The sequence below is a fragment of the Bacillus rossius genome, chromosome 1 (genome assembly GCF_032445375.1).
Source record: "Bacillus rossius redtenbacheri isolate Brsri chromosome 1, Brsri_v3, whole genome shotgun sequence".
Lineage (NCBI taxonomy): Eukaryota > Metazoa > Arthropoda > Insecta > Phasmatodea > Bacillidae > Bacillus > Bacillus rossius.
This window is the reverse complement of record NC_086330.1, coordinates 227,465,825-227,489,385: the sequence shown is the minus strand read 5'-3', so window position 1 is coordinate 227,489,385 and position 23,561 is coordinate 227,465,825. Positions and strand designations below refer to the sequence as shown.

The 23,561-nt window shown below is 39.1% G+C and overlaps 1 protein-coding gene across 3 annotated transcripts in view; it reads left to right on the top strand.

Annotated features, from left to right (window-relative positions):
- The window catches only part of LOC134527338 (uncharacterized), a 97,182-nt gene extending 75,685 nt beyond the window's left edge, over positions 1-21,497 (top strand). For 2 of the 3 annotated variants that reach the window (XM_063359927.1, XM_063359928.1), the window contains exon 3: positions 19,055-21,491. In XM_063359927.1, coding sequence (XP_063215997.1) covers positions 19,055-19,818 — 764 coding nt within the window. In that variant the 3' untranslated portion in view covers positions 19,819-21,491. Of the gene's footprint in view, positions 1-19,054 lie in introns of all 3 variants that reach the window. The other variant, XM_063359926.1, reaches the window with a different exon arrangement.
- Positions 21,498-23,561: the final 2,064 nt, after the last annotated feature.

Sequence of the window (23,561 nt, the reverse complement as noted above, 5' to 3'; positions counted from 1 at the left end):
TGATCGATCTGACAACATATAACTCGATACCGAACATTGATGAAAATAATCAAGTTTTTCGATACATCGCAAACAATGAACATCATGAAATGAAATTACCAACAGGTGCATATGAAATAAGTGACATGGAAGCTTACATAAAACAGAACCTACCTGCAGATTCAACATTTCTATTACGAGGCAACCCCAACACCTTACAGTGCATAATGTTCAGCAACAATATACATGTGGATTTTAGTGGAAAAAATACATTAGGTGAAATGCTTGGATTTTCTTCTCAAGTATACAAAGCAGGTGAGCTGCATGAATCGACAAATCCTGTAAATATATTCCCCGTGAATGTTATACGAATTACAAGCAATGCTGTGGGACACACATACTTGAATGGTAAATTAAACAATACTATTCATGAATTTTCCCCCATAGTACCTCCGGGATATAAGATAAATGAACGACCTACCACGCTCATTTATGTCCCAGTTACCGTTCAATCGATATCGGAGCTCGACATTCAAATAGTCGATCAGGAAGGACGCTTAGTTAACCTAAGAAAGGAAGAAATAACTCTAAGACTGCATTTGAAAAAACAATGGGAGTGAAATATTTTTCTAAGCATAAATGGAGCGGTTCAGGTGTGTCCTTATCCAGTAGACGACGAGACATCAAGCGGCTAACATCTGTTAACGTGAGATTCCTTAAAAAACTTGGATTTAGAGTTTATCCTCATGGAGAACACCGTTCTTGAAGTAGAGCAAGCACCACAATTTGAGGATTCTATTTCAAAAACTGAACTGCATATTTACAAACCATACTTAAATGGACGCTATGCCCCCAACTCTGAAATCCGTATAGTGATTCAAAATCATGATGCATACACAAACATCTCAAAATCCTTTTTGCGTATACGTGGAAAACTCGTAAAGGCAGACGGACGGAAACCGGACCATGCAAAGATTATAAACAATGGTGTATTACATATGATCAATCGGATAGGATTTGAACTGAATGGCGTTCTTATAGACCAGACCAGATCACTAGGAGTGGTATCTACAGTGAAGAATTATCTTTCACGAACTCGTGATGAATACGCCATCAGCAAAATGGAGGGATGGTGTCTCGAGGAAAACTATAGCTTGCCTCTAACAGCCGATGGTGTTTTCGAAATCTGTGTTCCGCTAAGCCATCTCCTCGGCTTTGCTGAGGATTATCACCGTATACTTCTAAACTCCAAACAAGAGTTAATTATAGTTTTAGAAAATACGTACATTAACTCGATCGTAGATGCGAGTGCGCAGCCTCAAGCAGTTAATTTAACCATAAACTCTATCGATTGGGCCGTACCACACATCCAAGTGTCTCCAGCGGAACGCACGCGACTGCTTAAGCTTGTGGAGAAAGGCAGAAATATAGATATAGCATTTAGATCTTGGTCTGTTGAAACATATCCCAGCATGCCACAAGCACAAAATGTCAGCTGGTCAGTAAAGACAAGCTTCTCGATGGAAAAACCACGATACATAATAGTCGGCTTTCAATCGGCTAAACATAATGTAATGGCTGCCGATAAATCGAGGTTTGACCACTGCAACATAAAGAATATAAAACTATTCTTGAATTCAGAAAGTTATCCGTACACGGATTTGGACATAAACTTCGACAATGGATTTTACTTAATCGCATATGATATGTATTCAAATTTTCAAGAGTCTTACTATGGAAAGCAGAATGCACCTTTGCTTGACCCTCATCAGTTTAAGGAACTGGCTACGTTATTCATGTTTGATGTAAGCCGTCAAGCTGAGAAAATACCTTCGAATATCATAGATTGCAAGTTGGAGATCACAAGCTCAGCCAACCTACCGATCTTAACACAAGCATTTGCAATAATATTGCACGACAGACTTGTCTCCTATAATCCACGAGACAAAGCTGTTAAAATACTGAGTTAAGCATAGTAGAGGCTCAGTCGTGTCTCAGCCACCATGAAGTATGTTAATCTGCAAGGATTTTTCTCTCAGTATGGCTTTATTACCAAGGAACTTAGCATTGCTGATTCTGAGGGGAACATAATTACGCGAACATTCAAACCGCCGTTTGAGTGGAGAGACATTAGTCGTAAATACCGGAGAAGTAATGCGTGGCTCACTAAAAATTTTCATAGTTTAAAATGGGAACACGGATTGTTTCCCTACAACAGTCTTTCCACCATCTTGACAACTCACTTGAGTGGAACTGTAATAGTTGCTGGAAGCGAACAGAAAAGATGGTTGGGTAAACACTGTCTCAAACACATGCACATAGTGGATGCACAAGAGGAATATGGCTGCCCGGCTTTCAAAAAATTAGACATAATGTATGCTCAAAATCGTGACAGCATAAGACCTGTATCGTCTCGCCGTAACGTCGCATTGCTTAGGGCTTGGATGCTAGAACACAGCGATCCTGGAATGTTGGATGACGCGCTCGAAATGGAATCAACAACAAGCGAAGCAACGGTAAACATGTCTGGACTGGAGGCGCTATAAATTGAGGTCATCGTCCCGGGGTACGACAGTCAGCGTACAGTTCGCGGTCGTGCGGGCGTAGACTCACTATATATTCAAGAAAAATGACGTTCGATCCATCGGCACGCTACGCAGACGTGTCACCCGGCTTTCGTCGTGTGGCATACCTTACCGGAGATGGAGAGTTCCACCTCATAGTCTGCAACTTCAATCATCACTGGAGCACCGATTGCGATCTGGAGGCTCCGGACTTTATTGAGACGCCCTGCAATCAGGTAGATTGTGTTGTGCACTACTTGAGACCCGACAGTAAATTTCCTACTACCTTAGAAGAACTTAAGGCAGCAGCCGCTACTGAAACTATAACCTCAGAACCAGATTATTCTGCAGTAAGGTGTGATTTGAGACGCAGCACGAACCCAGAGACAGTTGTGCATTGGGAGGAGCAGTGTGACGGTTATGTTCACAACACAACTTATGAAAACAGTGTTTGCTACGAGACATGTAGTTTCCTTCAGTGTAAACTTTATCGATTCGCCCCATTCGCTTAAGTTTGAGAGCTAAGACAATACCTATGTCAGTCATGTTATCACCGCGATTCCATGATATAACTCAAAGCCAAGAAGATGCCGTAATAGATGAATTGTGGGCACCGAGCATCTTAACATGGGATGAAGCGACAAGATATTTTAATTATCCTCCTGATCCGCGATCTAAAGAAATGAAGCCTTCGACTTTGTTTGACAATACCGAAAATAGATATCTTTACAAACGTGCAAGTCTGAACTGTGTTGAATTTCATGTAGAGTTCTATGAATTTGATATTGGATTGAGTAGTCTTCGATACGTTTATTTCGAACTTTGTCGCGAAAATACTCATTTCCGACTGAGGTGGCACGCTGATAGACCATACAAGTCCGTGACTCTCTTGACTGTTTTCGACTGTCAGCATAAAGACTGTGTAATAAATCTTAGTCATCCAATGGCAAAGTTTCCCTGTACTATTGATGAGCTCAAGACATCCCGTGACAGAGACTATGAAAGTACTTTCTCCGAATGGTGTACCGGAATTAAACACTATCGCCATAATCCCGCTACATGCATGTGGAACCCACCTCACGACACGCCTTGCAGTAATCATTTGTGTTCCTTGTCGAGAGGTCGTTTATTACGAGAAAACAAATTCTCGGTGTCGACGCATCTAAGCAAGCAACTATGGGGATATAGATAATGGACTGTTCTACGAGATGCTCTACTCTATGGAATTTCGTAATAAATTTATTCATTCGGATGGGCAATATATTTTTAAATAGGATCGCCGCTTCCTGGGTCGACAGTCGAGCTGAAACTGTGTCGGTGTGAGGATCTGTGCCAAGCAAGATGTCTAACTTTCATTCAAGCAAGAAATACGTGAGTGTAAATCCTGGTCTAGGCAGTGTTGATTACAGCGAGTGGAGTCAAGACAATTTAAAACACATATCGGAAAGCTGTGACGGCATGTTTCACTCGAAACAAATACTCGACCCAGGACCTCAAGACATACCATTTGAATTAATTAACTGCTCGGGTTATGGACAATGTATTGTTAACATGCTTCGACACGATACAGTGCTGCCTGCCACGAGTGAAGACGTCTACGCACACGCATTCAACCAGACAGCTACCCAATCGGTTCAGGTTATCCCTGAATGCATTCAAATCAGCCCTGATTCGCCAACATCCATCATACCTGTAGCTGAGCCAATCACCGAGGCGACACCGAAGTCCACCAGACGACAGCGAAAGCCTGCTGCCTCTCGCAAGAGTCGAACCAGAGATCTCAGTCATTTAGGACCGGTGAGTCAAGATGTCGGAGTTCAAACAGAGTCTAGTGCTTCCATACAAAGAACTGACGAGATGGCCCGGGTAGCAGTGCGCTCATTACTTCTAGAATTATTAAGCAAAGTATAAATGAATTTTTGTCACTTTGTGTATGTAAATGTTTCAGTTGAATACGTAAATATAATATTCTTTGTGTGTAAGGAAATGTTCAAGTTAGCATTCAAATCTTTTTTTATCGTCACTTTAATACTCTTTGTATGTAAATGTTCAGGTTTGTATGCAAACATTATGTGTGATTTTCTTGTAATATTTCAGTTTTGCATAAAGTTTTAAAATAAATTGTTAAAAGCATAATGCATATTTTATTACCGAAACTGTTTGCAACTTAAGTAAAGAACGTGTAGGTTACTGTATTTTTTATTAATACTCTTTTCAATTATATAATTTTCTGGTTTAGTATAATTTTAAAAAAAAATGTATTCAAATTATCCATCAGTCTCTGCGCCCGCACGTTCACGAAATGTATGTTGACTACAATAAAACTAATGTGTAACCTCTGATTTATTGTTATGATTTAAGTATTCCTCTGATATAAAATAAAAGCTAGCATTGAAACGTCCTGCCTTCCTGGGCCGACCAGCGGGTTGACGTGCGAGAGCCCGTGGATGAAGCTCTCTATTTTCAGAGAAAGGAATTTGTTTTTCCAGACAACTGTCGTCGCACCTAAGAGGTGTCTATATGCTGTCACAGACTTGGTTGACAGTTTCTGCAATCGTTGTAATGCATTACAACGATTGCAGAAAAATGTTTTCAGTAAGCTATAATAAAAAAAACATTAATTAAATTTTAATTCTGAAAAAAAGTGAATGGTAGAAAATCTACTTTCTAAAACAAAAAACATATAGTTTAACTAGTTTTCCATGATCACCATATTATTAAATGATTTTACCAAATATAATCTACTCAACTTTCTTAAATTAATAATTTTCAGTTTATAACTGTCATCTAAAGCCGACACACAGAGTAGGCGATTCCGCGAGAATTCAGGTCATCGCCCGACGCAGATTTATATATATACACCTGCCACAGAGGTCGGAAACCTCATTTGATCGCAGCCAGCCCTCGTCAGCCCTCGATACCTCCTCCGCAGAGAGACGTTCTTCTCCAGATAAGGTATGTGTCCTATCAGTTCTGACTGACAACACGAGATGGAGTACATTCGTTTCGTTAAAACACGTTCGCGCACTGTGTTTACAGTTCTTATTTAACAATATGTCCACTATTTTAAATAAATAAACACGTTAAAACGGTCGAATTAAGCAATAACTAAATCCATGTATTTATATTACTTAAATTGTGTATTATCACGGAAAAATTACTAAACTCTATTTTTTTTGTTGCGATTATATTACTTTGAATATTATTCCTGTTTTCGCTTATTTATTAATGATTGAGAATCAACTTGTTTTCATAATTATTTTTACAACGGGATGCGTGTATTTAATATTTCTTTAATACATCTTTCATTCTGTTACTGAACACTATGCGCGGTTTATAAAAACAACAACCATTCAGAGCTCGTTCTTTGCTTGCAAACAGTTAAATAAATTTTGTCAAACTTTAAACAATATTAAGCGTGATATGAAGTTGATATACATTTGTTTTCAATACAGTATGTTCCATGTAAATAATAATTCTCTACATTCTCAGAATATACCGACATATAATTAATTTCTTGCACATTGTTTACATGTCTTAAACATTTTATATTTCTACATTATTTACAACTTGAAATACTTCACAAATAAATATTACAAGAAGTTTTCTCATGACATACAATTATTTCATATTTACACTTATTTTTTCAATACAAATTTTTACACATATTATGGAAAATAATAAGTGCTGATACAGCTGTTGGTTTCAGTATATTAGAGCAAGCATCTTTTATTTATTTTTCAGGTTCTAACTTGTTGAGCGTATCCTTCTTTATTTTTTTTAAATTCCTTTTATAATAATGTCTTCTCCATACTCTAATAAGCGTGCTAGATTTGAGGAAAGCGAGCCTTCGATGTCTGAGCTCGATGAATCATCTATTGATTCATTGATTTCATCTTCATCATCATTTGAGTCAGTGATTTTATCGTCGGCTGATGATTCATCCAACCTAGAGATCGAAGACACGCCACCTCCCTCTTTGCCTAGCCTGAAGCCCGTCGCTTTAGATTCCGCATTCCAGGGTCGACTTGTTGATTCCAGAATCGCGAATGATATTCCCCAGCCCGACCCCAACATTAATAGATTTCTCTCCAGGTGCAGGGAACCCTTTCTGGACATAGTGGGTGGCGTTCTCCGCCCATTCAAAATTTATCTTACATTGGCCGCGGTATTTATTAAGGAGGATCCTGGGCAGGGGCCCATCAGTGAAAGCTTCCACTTCGCCTCCAAAAGTATCCCTGTTTTGTTAAGTGAGGACCTAGCAGAAATTTTCAGTTTCACATTAGTTTCTGTGCTTATGGAGCATGTAAGTGAGTTTGCTTTGCGCGGGTCTGGATGGATGTTGAGTCATGTAAAACATCTCGACATGCATGTCTCTGCATACCGACCATTCACGGTGGGGGCCGCGCATACAAAGTTGCCTGCATTTTTGTCTAACCGCAAAGCTTGTGTAAACATCGAGACTGACCGTGAGATGTGCTTTCTGTATGCCGTTATGGCAGGTGTGACGCCGGCGGCTGGGATGGTTACTCGTACTGGATCGTATCCTAATCCTCTCGAGGTTTTTGATACGACCGGTATGACGTTCCCCATGACACTGCATCAGGTTAAGATCTTTGAGAGTCTCAATAATATTTCCGTGAACATTTATTCTTGCGTGAGTGATCAGGGAACGATTATTGACGAGGATTTTAACAAACCCACTGATGCAAGTATCCAGCCGATTTGCATTACCTATATGCGATGTGATCGCCATGTGAATATTTTGGCTATTCGTGCGTCTGGTGCTCCCGCTCATCTCCATTTCGTGACTATTAAGAATTTGTCCCGCTTGCTTTCTTCTCAACTCTCGCGTGATCAACATACAAAGTGGGTTTGCGACCGCTGTCTTCAGTATTTCCATACTGCGGACAAGTTGAACTCCCACACTGATTTGTGCAGCCAACACACGGCCGTTCGGTCAGTATTCCCGACTGAGGAGACCAAATGGCTCGAGTTCACAAATGTATCCAAGAAGGAACGTATGGGCTTTGTCGCTTATTGCGATACAGAGACCTACTTGAAACCGATGTCCACCTGTTTACCGGAGACCGATGCCTCCAGCACCACGACGGTGAACGAGCACGTGCCTTATGCATGTAGCATTTTATTAGTTTGTTCGTACGATGCTTCGCTTACCAGATATGCGCACTTTAAAGGGGAGAATTGTGTTGCCGACATGGTCTCTACCTTGATTGATATGACTAAGTGGGTGTGCGCGATTTATGCTAAGACCGTTCCCATGAAAGCCCAGACTCCTGCTGTTGCTGCGCGGTTGGCGAGTCAGACACATTGCCATATATGTAATAAGACACTAGGTGACAAGTCAGTGTTGGACCATGACCACCTGACTGGTGAGATTCGTGGCTATGCACATTCTAAGTGTAATATTGCATTTAGACTGCAGAAGAACCAACTGGTGGCTATTTTCCACAATCTTCAGAATTATGACGCCCACTTTTTGATGAGACCATTAGTCTCACGTCATATTGCACAACCTGACGGTTCCTCCATTTTGGAGAACCCCGGGGAGGTCAGGGTTATAGGCACGTCTCTTGAAAGTTACAAGAGCATAACAAAGTACATACCGATTACCGGTAATGATGCGAGAGGAGGTACTCGAACAGTGCGTTTAAGATTCATTGACTCCCTTAACTTCCTAACTTCATCTCTGGATACTCTGGCAGGTAATCTCTCGCCTGCTCAGCTGAGCCTCACTCGTGTCCAGTTTCCAGAAGACGCACAGTTTGATCTAGCTCGTAGGAAAGGGGTGTTCCCATACGATTTCGTCACTAGTATGGCAGAACTGCAGACGACCTCACTACCCCCTAGGGAAGCATTTCATAATGCTCTTAGTGGGACTGACGTGAGTGACGGGGACTATGCTCACGCTAGATCTGCGTGGAATGTTTTCCGCTGTAAGACTTTGAACGATTACGCGTTGCAGTATTTGAAGGTGGATACGTGTTTGTTGGCTGACGTGTTCGAGAATTTCCGTTCAGTTTGTTGCCAGTCCTATGGCTTAGATCCGGCGCACTACATTACGGCCCCATCACTTGCGTGGGACGGTTTGTTGAGCAAGTCTGAGGTGTGTCTGGAATTAGTCACCGATCCAGATATCTATCTTTTCTTGGAGAATGCTGTTCGGGGTGGGATCACCAACGTTAGTCGGCGCTATGCGAAGGCTAACAATGTTTACATGAGCGATTATGACTCCAGCCTGCCATCTTCCTACATCTGTTATTTCGATGTAAATTCTCTCTATGGTCATACGATGCTTGGTAAGCTTCCGGTGGGCAACTTCCAGTGGGTGCAGGAACTCGAATATGCAAACTGGAACTTTAGCACCATGGACACCGATGGTGACTGCTCATGTTTTATAGAGGTGGATCTATCCTTTCCGCGTGAATGTCATGACCGGCTATCAGACCTGCCGCTTGCACCCGTGAATGGCGTACCGGTGAACGGCAATATGTCAAAGCTCTTATTGACACTTGAACCGCGAAAGAACTATGTTTTACATGCAAAAACACTGCAGCACTACCTTACGTACGGGGCCGTTCTTGACAATGTTCATCGTGTTTTGCGCTTTGAACAAAAATCCTGGATGGCGTCGTACGTACGGTATAATCTGAATTGCCGTGCTCAGGCAGCGAACCCCTTTGAGAAATCCTTCTATAAATTAATGAATAATTCCGTTTTTGGCAAATCTTTGCAGTCGCCGCGTAGGGAGCGTGGCATACGTGTGGTTTCGCGGTACGATACCATATATGGTGCGGCAGAGTTGATAGGTCGTCCGTCATTTAAGGCAAGGCGGATCGTCGATGAGAATCTGGTCCTCATTGAGTTAGCCAAAGGTTCGGTAACCTTCAACAAACCCCTTTACACTGGTGTGGCCATCTTAGATTTATCCAAATTGCATCTCTATGATTTCCACTATAACTATATGCAGGTTAAGTTTCCCTTTCCATCTCTGCACCTGCTTTACTCAGATACCGATTCTCTTCTGTACCACATCGAGTGTCGCGATGTGTATTCTTCGATTCTCCCCGATTTGGCTTCTCGATTCGACACTTCGAATTATGCTCCAGATAATGTTCAAAGGTTTCCATCAGTCAACCACAGCATGACTGGTGTCATGAAGGATGAAGCCGCTGGACGCATCATTACTGAGTATGTTGGTCTTCGCCCCAAACTTTATGCATACAAGATGGACGATGGTGCTTTTACGCTTAAAGCCAAGGGTGTGAAGGCCAGTGTACTCAGCTCGCTACTTTTTGAGCAATATCTGGATTGCTTGCAAACAAATTCACGGGTTTGGGGGACTCAATATCATTTTCGTTCACGAAATCACATTGTTTGTACTGAACGCGTGACTAAGGTGGCGTTGTCATCAGGTGACGACAAGCGGAGCATTTCCGATGATGGAATTAGCACGCTTCCATGGGGACATTACCGTCTAGATCCCTGAACCTGAGTTCCCCACATAATAAGAGATTCTAACTTTTTTTTAATTTTATAATTTTCCAGTTTTATTTTTTTTTGTACTATCCTCATACCTTGGTACGCTCAATAAGCATTGCTGCTCCGAGTCGAGTTGTAGGAAAACAACAGCACTCCAAACTCCTCCTCCGCTCGGAGTGGCCAACTGGGTAGATGGCAACCAACTTCGATTCATTGCCTCCCCCTTCAGCCATAAAACATTAAGAATGTTGGACAGAACTCATGCACTACTGTACTGCGCATGTGGAGATAAAACCATCGGTATGTTTAACATGTAGAGATTGCACTCATCTTATTTACACGGTTCAGATAGTGAATCTGATAGTTTTCTTTAAATGCTAGTCTGTTTAATAATTTAAAGTAAATTTCAGTCTATCCTGATTTTAAATGCTAATGTGGTTAAACTTTGTTGCATGTCATCTTTCCGTCAAGACCAGGTCAACTATAGTCTTCATTCTGTCTCTGACAATTCCATAATGAACATGGCTGCTTTTGAGGAAATGCGCGATTGCATTGAATATGCGCTTCATGCTTGCATCGGCATGAATATAGATGCGATAGTACACCATCTAGAGGTCTCCGCGATCAATTTGTTCGCTGCATTTCCAGAGGAATACAAGTTTCTAACATACCTTTACAACGGTATTATAGCATGCTTTGAAGCTGTAATGGAGGCTCAAGAGCAAGTGGAGCCAGATGATGGAGTGGACAGCGGCTTGGGAGAGAGTGACGGTGAAGCATAATGCTTGCGCCCTTGTTAAACATGGAAAATAGGCCTCTCGGGGAAACTCGCCATGTATAAAAAAAAGGAGTTAACGCATCTAATGCTGTACCTCCTGAGACATAGTCTCTAAGGTGATGTGGAAAGCAGCATACCACTATAAATTCAAACACAAGTTTTTATTTATTTATTTTTTTTTTCAGCTTACACTCCAGAGAATCTTCCGCCACTTCGAGATGAAGAGAATGAGACTACACATCATAGTTATAAATTCACTATCACTAAATAATAATAATGAGTTAACACTATTATTAAATGCATTACAGGAAAGCTAACACTAAAGTATGCCTATAAGAAAAAATTTCTTATGCCTGCTTCTGATGCATATAAAGGAACACATATCATGATCATTCAATATGGTGCACTCTGTGCATGTAAGGGAACAATCTTTTCGGTGCACTCTGTGCATGTATTGGAACGAGTCCTTGGGTGTATCATGTGCTTCCAAGATGGTGGGGCTGTTGAATCCAATATGGCGGAGAATTGTTTAAAGGTTGTAATATTTTTTAAATTTAAATATCGCGCCCTCTGGTAGCAACACTTGTTACTAAATATATCGATTAGCATTCGACCTATCGAATGGTGCTGCGCCCTGGCAGCTGAAATATGAAATATAAGTAAATATATCGATTAGCATTCGATCTATCGAATGGTGCTGTGCCCTGGCAGCTGAAATATGAAATAAAAGTAAATATATCTATTAGCATTCGACCTATCGAATGGTGCTGCGCCCTGGCAGCTGAAATATGAAATAAAAGTAAATATATCGATTAGCATTCGACCTATCGAATGGTGCTGCGCCCTGGCAGCTGAAATATGAAATAAAAGTAAATATATCGATTAGCATTCGACCTATCGAATGGTGCTGCGCCCTGGCAGCTGAAATATGAAATAAAAGTAAATATATCGATTAGCATTCGACCTATCGAATGGTGCTGCGCCCTGGCAGCTGAAATATGAAATAAAAGTAAATATATCGATTAGCATTCGACCTATCGAATGGTGCTGCGCCCTGGCAGCTGAAATATGAAATAAAAGTAAATATATCGATTAGCATTCGACCTATCGAATGGTGCTGCGCCCTGGCAGCTGAAATATGAAATAAAAGTAAATATATCGATTAGCATTCGACCTATCGAATGGTGCTGCGCCCTGGCAGCTGAAATATGAAATAAAAGTAAATATATCGATTAGCATTCGACCTATCGAATGGTGCTGCGCCCTGGCAGCTGAAATATGAAATAAAGATGGCGACGGTGGCACACTCTGGTAGCCAACTTGAGAATCAAGATGGCGACACCTCTGGAAACTAATTTTTGAATTTGCCGCGCGATACTAGCGACATCTACCAGCCAACTTGAGAACCAAGATGGCGGCGCCTCTGACAACTAATTTTTGAATTTGGCGCGCGATACTAGCGACATCTACCAGCCAACTTGAGAACCAAGATGGCGGCGCCTCTGGCAACTAATTTTTGAATTTGGCGCCATCTGGTAGTCTGTGCTGGAATTAAAGATGGCGGCTGTATAATGATTTTTAATTTCAAATGTGGCGCCTTAGGTATGCATTAAGGAAGGCAAAAATACCCTCCCCCTTTTATCATAAACTTGACATCAGTACATAGCATATATAGATTATTTATTCCACCATATTCCAATTGGTCTCGTGGTCTAGTGGTCAAGGCGTCCGCCTCGTAACCACGACATCCTGGACGTTTTCACGTCCCATGGATCGAATCCCAGCCTCGGCACTGAAAATATTTTAGTTAAAATAAAATAATACCTGCTGCTACCTGGTGGCGACCAACAGAACTATATGTCGTCACACAAGATGGCGGCCTCCAGCAGAAGAAACAAGATGGCGGCCAGGAAAAATCAAGATGGCGGCCTCCAGCAGACGAAACAAGATGGCGGCCAGAAGAAATCAAGATGGCGGCCTCCAGCAGACGAAACAAGATGGCGGCCAGAAGAAATCAAGATGGCGGCCTCCAGCAGACGACACAGAATCATGACGTCACGATTCGAAGTTGGTGGAAATTTCTAGAAATACAAAATGGCGGATTTGCGGATTTGCGGATTTGCGATTTGCGGATTTGCGGATTTGCGAATTTGAGATTTGCGGATTTGCGAATTTGAGATTTGCGAATTTGAGATTTGCGGATTTGCGGATTAGCGGATTAGCCACTGGATTAGCGCATAAAAACTGGATTTGCACATAAAAACCATAAATAATGCATAAAAAACCATAAAAAATGGGATAATCCCCGGATTACCCCGCTCCCCCCTCGTCTATGTTCCAGAGTCGGCACGCTCTCCCTACTCCGACCAGTACCGGCCACGGATATTAATCCCCCATAACGCTTTCAAGACAGAGAAGTAGCAGTCCCTTGTAAAACAGTCCTCGCTCCCTGCCAGTCAGAGGCAGACTGTACCGCGCCGCTGAGAGTTACCGAGTGGTCATGTGCAAGCAGCAGTCATCTGCGGCTGAGGAGCAACACGGAAGAACATCAGCACCACTGAGAGGACTACTTTTGCGTGGCGACTGAGACTCGTTGCCACCCAAGAAACTTATCTTTATCTCAGCTCCGACCCGGCCTAATACATAGCTGGTAGACCGACAGTATCAATACACAACATTACCTAATAAATTATATATTAATACAAATCATTAGTGGATTTACATAAATATTTGTTTTTTTACAAGCCATTAATTATATTTTACTGACTTCAAAGTATTTACTACCAAACACTTCATATTATATTTAAGTACCTAAAAAAATGGGGAATCAGCACCTGACTAAACTCATGCGCCCTTTATTTAATTACATTATTTCACACCTAATCTTTAGGCACTTATCAAATGATATTTAAACTCATTAACGTTAAAAATAAGCTTTTCATAATACGAACATTAAATGTAATTCAAGTCAATGTATGATGTTTTTAGTTTCCTTAATGCTGGAGTTGGCCTATATTATTTTACATCAATAAAATTTAAGAGGTACTGTAGAGGAAACTTGCACACACTTGTACATGCCTGATGAATTATCCAATAATTTCATTAAATATAATTAATTGGTACTGGTTATTTTTTATTATGCCCGGGAGTTCAACCAGCACGTCACTGCTATCAATAGTGTGTATGTAAATTCCGCTATGGAATGAATAAAATAATAAATCTGTGTATGTGATAGCATAAAATAGTAGTATTATTTAAGCCTTCAGATTATAAGTGTTATATAGTATGATCAATCGCAAACAGATATAAAGTAAGCATCCGTTCAAAATTGGCACTCGCTATCATATTTGGTATAATAAAACATGCATGTAATATTAACTCTAGTCAATAAAAAGACAAAAATATTCAAATTTATAAACATTCAATGTATTCAATTAAACATGCCTTTCATATGAATTTATAAAATCAGAAAGTACCTTCAATGTTTTAGGCTTAGGATAATAACTTTTACATATAATTGTACAATATTCATTAGGTTTTTGACATAAAATTTATGGTATAAGTGAGATAACTTCAATACTACCGATACGATACATTAAGTTATGATGCGATACATAAGTGATAGGAATCTACTTCAGCACATATGGACACACACCAGTCATCGGCTACTAGCTACTAAGTGACGGCAGAGATGATCTTCGGCGTCGTCTGGACCTCTGGTTTGTCCTCTCGATAGCTGGAACATGGATGGCTCGCTGGAAACGCTAACTAAGAATGTGAGGTTTGCTATTGGAACGATGAGAAATCCACGATGTCCATGGCATCTGAAAATCCCATAGTTCTGAAAGAGCTCACCAACATAGACCTCTTGGAATAGGCTCTACTCCATCGCCGTCGTGTTTAATTATTCATTTATTGCGACAAACGCGGTAGGAATACAGGAAACGTCGTAACTCCCTAACTCTGATGCATAAAAATTAGATATTCCTAATCCTTGAACTTCCTGCAGAGCTTAAACTATTGACGCGCGAATATTCATGTCTCTCGCGGGGGTTCCTAGGATTCGGAAAGCCGCTCACACAAAGACACGTTTTACTTTCTTAATGCCTTTCTTCGATACACACACTATTCTAAATTCGAAATTTTTATTACTTAGCTTGATGTGACACGCAAGGAACAAGGAAGCTATGAGAAATACTACAGAGTGAAACTAGTAAAATTTTAGAAAAAAGAAAAAACCTAAATAAATGCGTTTGGTGCATGGATTTTCTAAAAAGGAATAATAACTCAAAGAAAAATGTAAATGAAAAATAGAAATTTAATATTATAAACTTCAAACTCTAAATGGACTGAAATTGCCCCTACTAACGCTGATCTCTCACCATTATTCCAAACATAAAATGCACTGGGGATCGGGTTGTTATTAAAGTGTCGCTTAACACCAGCTGGATTTTATGAATAGACCAGATCCATTGAGTACATTAAATAATTTTCAAAGCGTGGTATGTGTCCTTGCTGGAAAGAGGTGAAGATCAACAGATCTGTCGGTGCCTCGGGACAATCCTCAGATGGACAGAAGCTTTAGAATTGAAAATATCAAATGTAATTTCTGATAACCATCTTTCTTGTGAATTGTGTTTAGGAAATCAGTAAAAGCAATTGTTTATGAATTTTTTCTTTCTACTTTTACAAGAACAGTTATACAATAAACTTAACATAAGTAAATAGCAACTATAGATTTTGTACACAAATCTCGATCAAACACTTGAAACATTAATTTTACTTTTTTAGAGTTATTTCAAATTTTTTTTATTCCTTATGGGACCAGCATCAGCATCTCTCATTGTGTACATTCCTACTGTGTTCTGAAGGAGAGGAAATAGGCAACTGTTGTCCAGCATACAGTACTCACAGTATAATCCTGATGAGCAAGACCAAGACTCCAGGTAAAAACCTTTTTTGTTGCCTTGATACCAGGATTTAACTGGCCTGGCGTGGCGTGGATGCGAGATTCAGAGGCTACCGCGAAGAAATAATCTCTAAAAGAGCTCAACTGGCAGTCTCAGTCTCGGGATGTCCCCTTAAGATCGCCTACGACGCCATGGTTGGCGGAGGACTGCGCTGGTCCAAGTATGACACTAATAACATTGTGTTCTTAATGTAGAGATTTAAAAATAATTGCTCTATGCATGTAAACGTTACATCTTATTTAAATGCATTTACATAGGATATTATTTTTAATAACTTACTAAGTAAAACTTAACAGAATTTTAAAATTTTTAAAATAATTATCAAAAATAATTAATTATCATATGCAAGCAGTTTTAGAATAATTCTGTTATAGGTCTAACAATAGGTTAAGCATATCGAAGCATGTCAAATGTATGTCCATTATAGAATATATTCAATATTTGTTTTAACCACAAATGCTTAGAAAATATTTAGTTTTACCTGAAATAAAGGTAAAGAAAACTCTGTGCGAGTTCCAGTAGCACTTGCCCGATATATTAATGGTTGTTTTTACTAGGCTAGGGAAAGAAGTGGCCATTAATAAACATGTATTAACCATTTGTTCCAATATGGTTAGTAGTAAAATAAAGTATTTCCGGGCACAGTGTCCAGGGTCTGGTCCCGGTGGTCCCGGTCAATGACCGACCGCCATCTTGGTTAGCGACATCACGGCGTCCATCTTGTATGACCTTGATATTGACATTTGACCTTGACCTTAGATTCCTTGAACTTGACCTTTGATATTGACTTTTTTAATTAACCTTGACCTTTGACCTTGGTCTTGAACGTTGACCATAACCTTGAAATTTGACCTTTACCTTTGAACTTTATATTGATCTTTGACTTTGACCTCATCACCATCTTTGATTCTACCATTATGAAATCGAGCACCCCACTCATTAATGTTCACTTTTAGTTACGCACGTTAACTAATTTCACGATTATATAGTCTTAATCAACATTGTGAAATCTTTACTGGATCTGTAAAGCGCAAGCAAGAAGCTGTTTGAAAAAAATTAAACTGGCTGTTGGTTTGACTCGCGTCTCATGCAGTTTCTGTGAGCATACAAGTGAGGACTGGACGATGCGTCTCTCAGTCCACTTCTTTTTCTGGTGCAGTGCCTTTCGTCTTGTTTGACTGGTTCGGTGCATTGGTCTCGTAATCGTCTATTCTTGAGAACTCTATGACGTCTTTACCATCTTTAAGGACAACCTCGATGGAAGTTTTATCATCAAAACTGCAGACCTCAATGTCATCTCCAGAGTTCCCGATGGCAAAGACGACGGAGACTGCCTATATCCGGTTGGCAACGGCATCAACAGTTGCACCTACTATTCTATCGGAGCAGGAGATTTTAATGGCTGCTTTGTCTTCAACAGTAGGATAATGGCTGTCAACAGTGCCAGTGATTTCAATTAAGGAATGTATGTACTATGAAAGCATTAAAACCATGAAAATTTGCGATTTCATAACACACCATTGTAATAATAACTCTGAACGCTTTAAATATGAGTGCAACAGGTGTTGTACCCATTTTATACTCTATGGAAGATTAAAGAGACACATATAGAATTGTGATGGACTGGTTGCGCATCGGGAGTAAAATGTATCTTCTGTGACTAGTCGTTTGTGCACATGTTTAATGCGAGGCATCATGAAATATATCACATTCCTCTCTTTAAAATTGAGCTCTCTGTACTGTGTGCTGTATGTGGTAATCAACTGTCACGTGTAGATGCCCTGAAATTACATTACAAGTTATGCAAAGGACTTGCTTCGCACTCTTAGAAGCCACAAGCCTGTAGAATACTATAAATGCTTGCAATTTAGATTTTCGTTCTGGTAGAAAATGAATAATGAATAATTTTGTTGTTTTATTTATCAAACCTTACATTTCATTTTATAATCTTAGTTAAAATACTTTTTTTTGTATTCATGAAGGACCGAATCAAAATGATCGAAATATTTATTATTTTTACAAGTAATGTTTTTGATGATTTTTTGTGGTTTTTTTTTCTTTTTCTAGCATATTACAGATTAGCATGTTACAGATTTCTAGCAATTTACATATTTTCAAGATGGCGGCCAAGACTTCCAAAAAATTATTTTTTAACTCTAACAGGAAAAAAATATTTATTTGATATTGTGGCAGCACCCTCTAGCAGACAAAAAGAATATGTCGGATCTAATATGGTGGCCCCCATTAGACGAAATCAAGATGGGCATTATGACTTAATACTGACTGAACATAATATATTTCATGGCATTAGTGGTGGGAGGTCAGTCTGCTGGTTGCTTCCATAGAAGAGGGACCCATCGGTATTTTTAATCGAATGATCTTGCCGATTTCGTACCGAGGATCCATGATGTAAGTGCGCTTTAAATTAAAACTTTATTAATTAAATTTTTTATTATATTTAAATTTCTTCCACATTTTTAGTATTTAAAATACTGTTGATTAATATGAAGGACCAATTTCAAATTGGCAGAATGTTTTAAATAATAATTTTGGAAAAATTATTTTAATAAATTTTTAAAAATTTTCTAATAAAATTTGATAAAAATTAGATTTTTCAAGATGGCTGCCATAACGAAAATTCCAATATCCTAGAATCCAATATGGCTGCCATAACGAAGCATTCAACGAATACATCATACAAATCCAAATGGCATGCACAATGTAAAGTGCTACATCAGTGAGTGGGTGGTTCAATTTCAAGATGGCGGAATGAAAGATGCTTATGAGGTGAAAGTCAAAGGTCATTGTCAAGATCAAATGTCAAGACAAAAGTTTAAGGTCAAGTCTTAAGGTCAAGTTTTAAAGTCAAGGTCGCAGTTCCAAGTCATGATCAAAAGTCAAAGTCAATGTTTAAGGTTTTTGTCCAAGTTCAAGGTTAAGATCAAAGACAAGGTTAGAGGTCAATTTAAAAGGCCAAGGTTAAATTTAAAAGTCAATGTCAAAGTTCAAGGTAATGGTAAATGTTCAAGGACAAGGACAAATGTCAAGGCTAAGGTCTATGTCAAAGGTCGTCACTGGTCTAGGTCATCCAAGATGGCCGCTGTGATGTCACAATCTGAGATACCGGTCGGTCATTGACTGACACCACCAGCACCAGACCCTGTACCTGCTCCCGGAAATACTCTGAATGTAAAAAGTATTACCAACTTTATGGCAATATTTTTATTACCAATGATTGTTATTGTGATTTGTGTTTACAGACATAAATCGGAGGGATGCGCCCAGCAAAACACCGTGTGAGTCACTGACTAACAGCTTGCAGCCCGATCAACCTAATAGGTTTGGCCAGCCTCCACTGCCACCACCGGGATTTGGGCCACCCCCTCCACCGCCTCCTCCCTTCTGGCCACCACCACCACCACCTGCATTCTGGCCACCACCACCACCTCCTGCATTCTATCCACCACCCCCACCTCCGCAACCGCAGAACTACCCATACTTCCCAGGCCAACCAGAGAGACAGCGAGGCCAAGTCTCCGAGCCCTGCCACCAGTGTGGCCACTACGCTAGAGCTGGAGCCATCAAGGACGAGGGCGGGGCGCAGACTTCCAGCCACCTGGTGAACAGCGCAGAAGACGTAGCAAAGTCAGTGAACAGCGGCACAGTGTCTTCAGGCGCCTCCAGCCAGGCTGGATCTGGCACCATCAAGGAGGGCGGGGAAGCAGAGGTTTCCAGACACCTGGTGGAGAATGCTGAAGGTGGTGACAATGGCAGGCTAACGCTCGGTGACGGCGAGTCTTCGAGCTCTTCCAGCCAGGCCGGAGCTAGAGGCTCAGCTGTGGCGGGTGGCCACGTTAATGGCGGCGGCTGCTCCCTGTGCAACAGCGGCTCTGGTTCATCTTCTGCTTCTTCTTCTTCTTCTTCTTCTTCTGCTGCTGCTGCTTCTTCGTCGTCATCCAGCGGCTCCTGGAGTCGTTCCTCATCCTCGTCTTCGGCCAGTAGCGATGCTGCTGGGCTCGGATAGTTAGGTGCTACTCAATTATCTGTCTTCAAATATCTTTCTTCAGCACGAAAACACAACACTAGTTAATGCTTCTCTTTAAAGTTATGTTTATGCTTAAGGCTTGGTATTAGTCAGAATATTTTGGCCTGAATTGGGGGAAGGGGTAAAAAGACGAGTTTTCACAGCACATAAAAAAATCCTCTCCCTACCACTTCTATCAAGAAAAAGTTAACTGGGGATGAACAAGTCCTCGCACCCCCAACCTCCTGTGGAGACCTACCTGACTCTCAAGCTTCTGAGGATAAAGGCCATTTTCAACCAAATTCAGTCTGGCCGCGTCAAATAAAAACCATATAGTAGATTTTGAAAATCTAGTTCATGCTATGTTTTTTTAATTTTTTTTATTTCAAGATGGCGATATGTGATGAATTATTCAGTGTATATATTTCAGGCTACTCATTATTAACTTAAGCAGCAACACTACACCTAGACTGAGTTGAATTCATTAAAAACATCAGCGGTGCTGATACTCTATCTATAAAAACAAAGACACAGCATGCTTGTTTGTAATGGAAACTCCCGCATATGGTAAGGGATGCGCGTGGGGGAGGGGGCAGGCTGCCGTGTTGCCAGCTCCTTCCTGGCCGGTCTCCCACCCCCTCGCGGCTGTGAGCGGGGAGACGGACTCGACCATCAGCTAGGCGCGAGGTCGAGACAGGCCTGCATTTACACTTAGTGGGTAGTGTTTAGTTAGAGCACAGAAAATGAAAACAAAATTTGATAGCATGATATTCATGTATTAAAAATAGTATATTTTGGTGCTCGCGCAGTTCATCTTCACAAATTAAGTAAATACGTCACTTTAAATAACTTTTTTCTGTGGATGTTTGTTGACATATAATTATGGAGTAATTTATGTCACACTGCTATGCACACATACAGTACACTTCATCTAACACAATCCTGCTCAAATTAAATTTTAATATTCTGCTCTATGTAATATTTTGTTTAGATGAAGATTGCTATTTAATTGGTTTTATTGCCAGGTTGGGTTAATCTACATTAATCTTTAGAAGAAAATAAATATAATTAAATTGATTGGAAAGTTAGAATCAAATTATAATTCTTCATAATGATATTCCATCAAATGAATTATTTTGAGTTAAAAAATTGAATGCTTGATAAATTAAAATTTATTTTGATGCAAGTAAAATTTGTATTATTAATTCCTTACAGGACACTTTACCACCTAAAGTTAAAAAGTTTTGCTCTAAACATGTGTTTATAATACACTATAGAGCAAGAAAAAGATGTTTCCAGGAAAGACGCAAGGGTTTTATAATTACATAGAAAACAGTTATATGTTCTCATTGACCCAAGTGCTTCATGATACATTGAAAACTGCTTCAACATGACTAATGGCCAGTTGCACCATTGGAGTTCCATTTTATATCCACGATAGTTGCTTTTTATATACTAAACTGCTGTACCTTAGATATCAACACTCAACCTGAGATCAAATTCGGTGGTTTTGGGAATCACCTATTTTTGTGAGAAGAGGACTTGAACCTAGAACCTAGGAGCATTTATATTCAATAAAAAAATTGCTTTTAAATAATTTCACTACAGAAGATAATTACGGGTGAACTTACATGTATGTCTTAAACCAACAGAAATTAAAAACAGTTATTGCTCTAGTATATTGTCTTGATACCATTATTTATATGTATATTTAATATATATAGTAATATATATATATATATATATATATATATATATATATACTAGCGGACCCAACCGAAGTTGTTCTGTTCAAACGTTTTAAATTTGAAAATTTACAGGAAATTTCCCTGAATCTAATCGCAGCGCCATCTGCCGGGTCGAACTGAAATAAAAATAAAATATTTTTTAATATTCGATAACGCGACCACAGCGCTTCCGACCGGATCCTATGTAAAACATCGAACGTTCAACAACAACATTAATTTAATTAATTAATTACAAATATTATTTATCGGCTTGAATTGTGAATCAAAACAATTTTTAAATCCACCTGAACACACACTTTAAAGTGGACCCGACAGACGGTGTCCTGTTCAAACGTTGTAAATCCAAAAAATCTTAATTTAAAAAAACAAACTATAAATTAAAAAATACAAAACTTCAATTTTAAATATACTTTAAACTATAATTACTATAAGTAATTTAAATTATATAAATGTTATAATTTATTTTACAAACTTATATTTTTATTTTCAAAGAGACATCAATACGTCATAAGTTGCATAGAATAAAATGAGAACTAACAATTTAAAATTGTAGGTTAAGTTGATTGTTATTGAATGCACGTGTATACATAATTAAAATCACGAAAAATCATGTAAAATACTCACTTCAATACTGCACCTCACAAATTTGCACCTATATTTTTAATTACACTTTAAAAAGTTATTTCAATAAATAATAATATAATAATCTCAATAACCAATTCTATTTTAATTTTAATGTAATAACAACAATTCATAAAATCCATCCAAAGATTAACAACAACACATAAATAAATACACAACACACATATATATTTATATACTGTAAACCTAAACCATTCAAAGATCAACAATAATTTATAAATAAAAAATTAATTAAATAAACATTTTCCAGTGGACCAAATTGTGAATCTAAACCATCCTCGAATCCCCGTGAACTCACACAAAAAATTTCATCAAAATCGGTTCAGCCGTCTAGGAGGAGTTCAGTGACATACACACGCACACAAGAAATATATATATATATATATATATATATATATATATCTGACTTTACTATACATATGTACTTTAAAATATATATGTAATTTACTATATATACATATCTGTACTTTACATGAGGCAACTGATAAAGTATCTTCAAACGTATTCAGTACCAAAAATAAATGAATGTTATTAGATCGGTACATATTTTTTAGGCAGTTATAATTGGCTTAAATACAAGGAAGCTTTTCTTTATGAGCGTCAGGAATAAAAACTGTTGAATTTTTGAAAGAATTATTACAGAACAAAAGGAAGCGATACAACACTTAGTTACAAAACTTGGGAGAGAACAAGACCATCCACAGGTATGGAACAATATGTTATTGTTGAAGGCTTCTGCCAAAGTGTAGAAATGCATGCATTAAAATACAAGAATTTCGTTGGGGATGGCGACTCAAGTGTGTATGCGAGGATAATGGGAAGAGCTTCTTATATATGAAGGGTTTTTAAAATGGACGGTGCTAATATCAGTGTCAAACATTACTCCAGACATCTGCACACCCTCGTAGCTCACAAGACTTTCTCGCCTGAAGCAAACAAGCTGCTGAAACCCGCAATTCCTTGCCTTACAACCGCAGCAAGAGGCGCCATTCTAAACTGTAAGGGGAAAAATGTGTGGAAGAAAATTTGTGAAGGACTTACGTAATTTGCCCTTTAATCTTATTGATGACTATTCTAAATGCCAAAAATACTTTTGCAGTAGAAGTGAAACAATTAACATTGTACCAGTTCTTCACGCAAATGGCATTTTTGAAGACATGCAAAGTCAAGTGAGACTTGTCGCAAAGGCTCAACGGCACAAAGAAAAAAATATTAATTCGGCAGAATTTTATATGAGCCTAGTGTGCTAAAAACAGTGTAACACAGATGATATTTAATAACTTTAGTTTTTGACATCCTGCATTTATTACTTTTGGCATTATAAAACGTATTGTGTACTTGATTTTTAGCCGT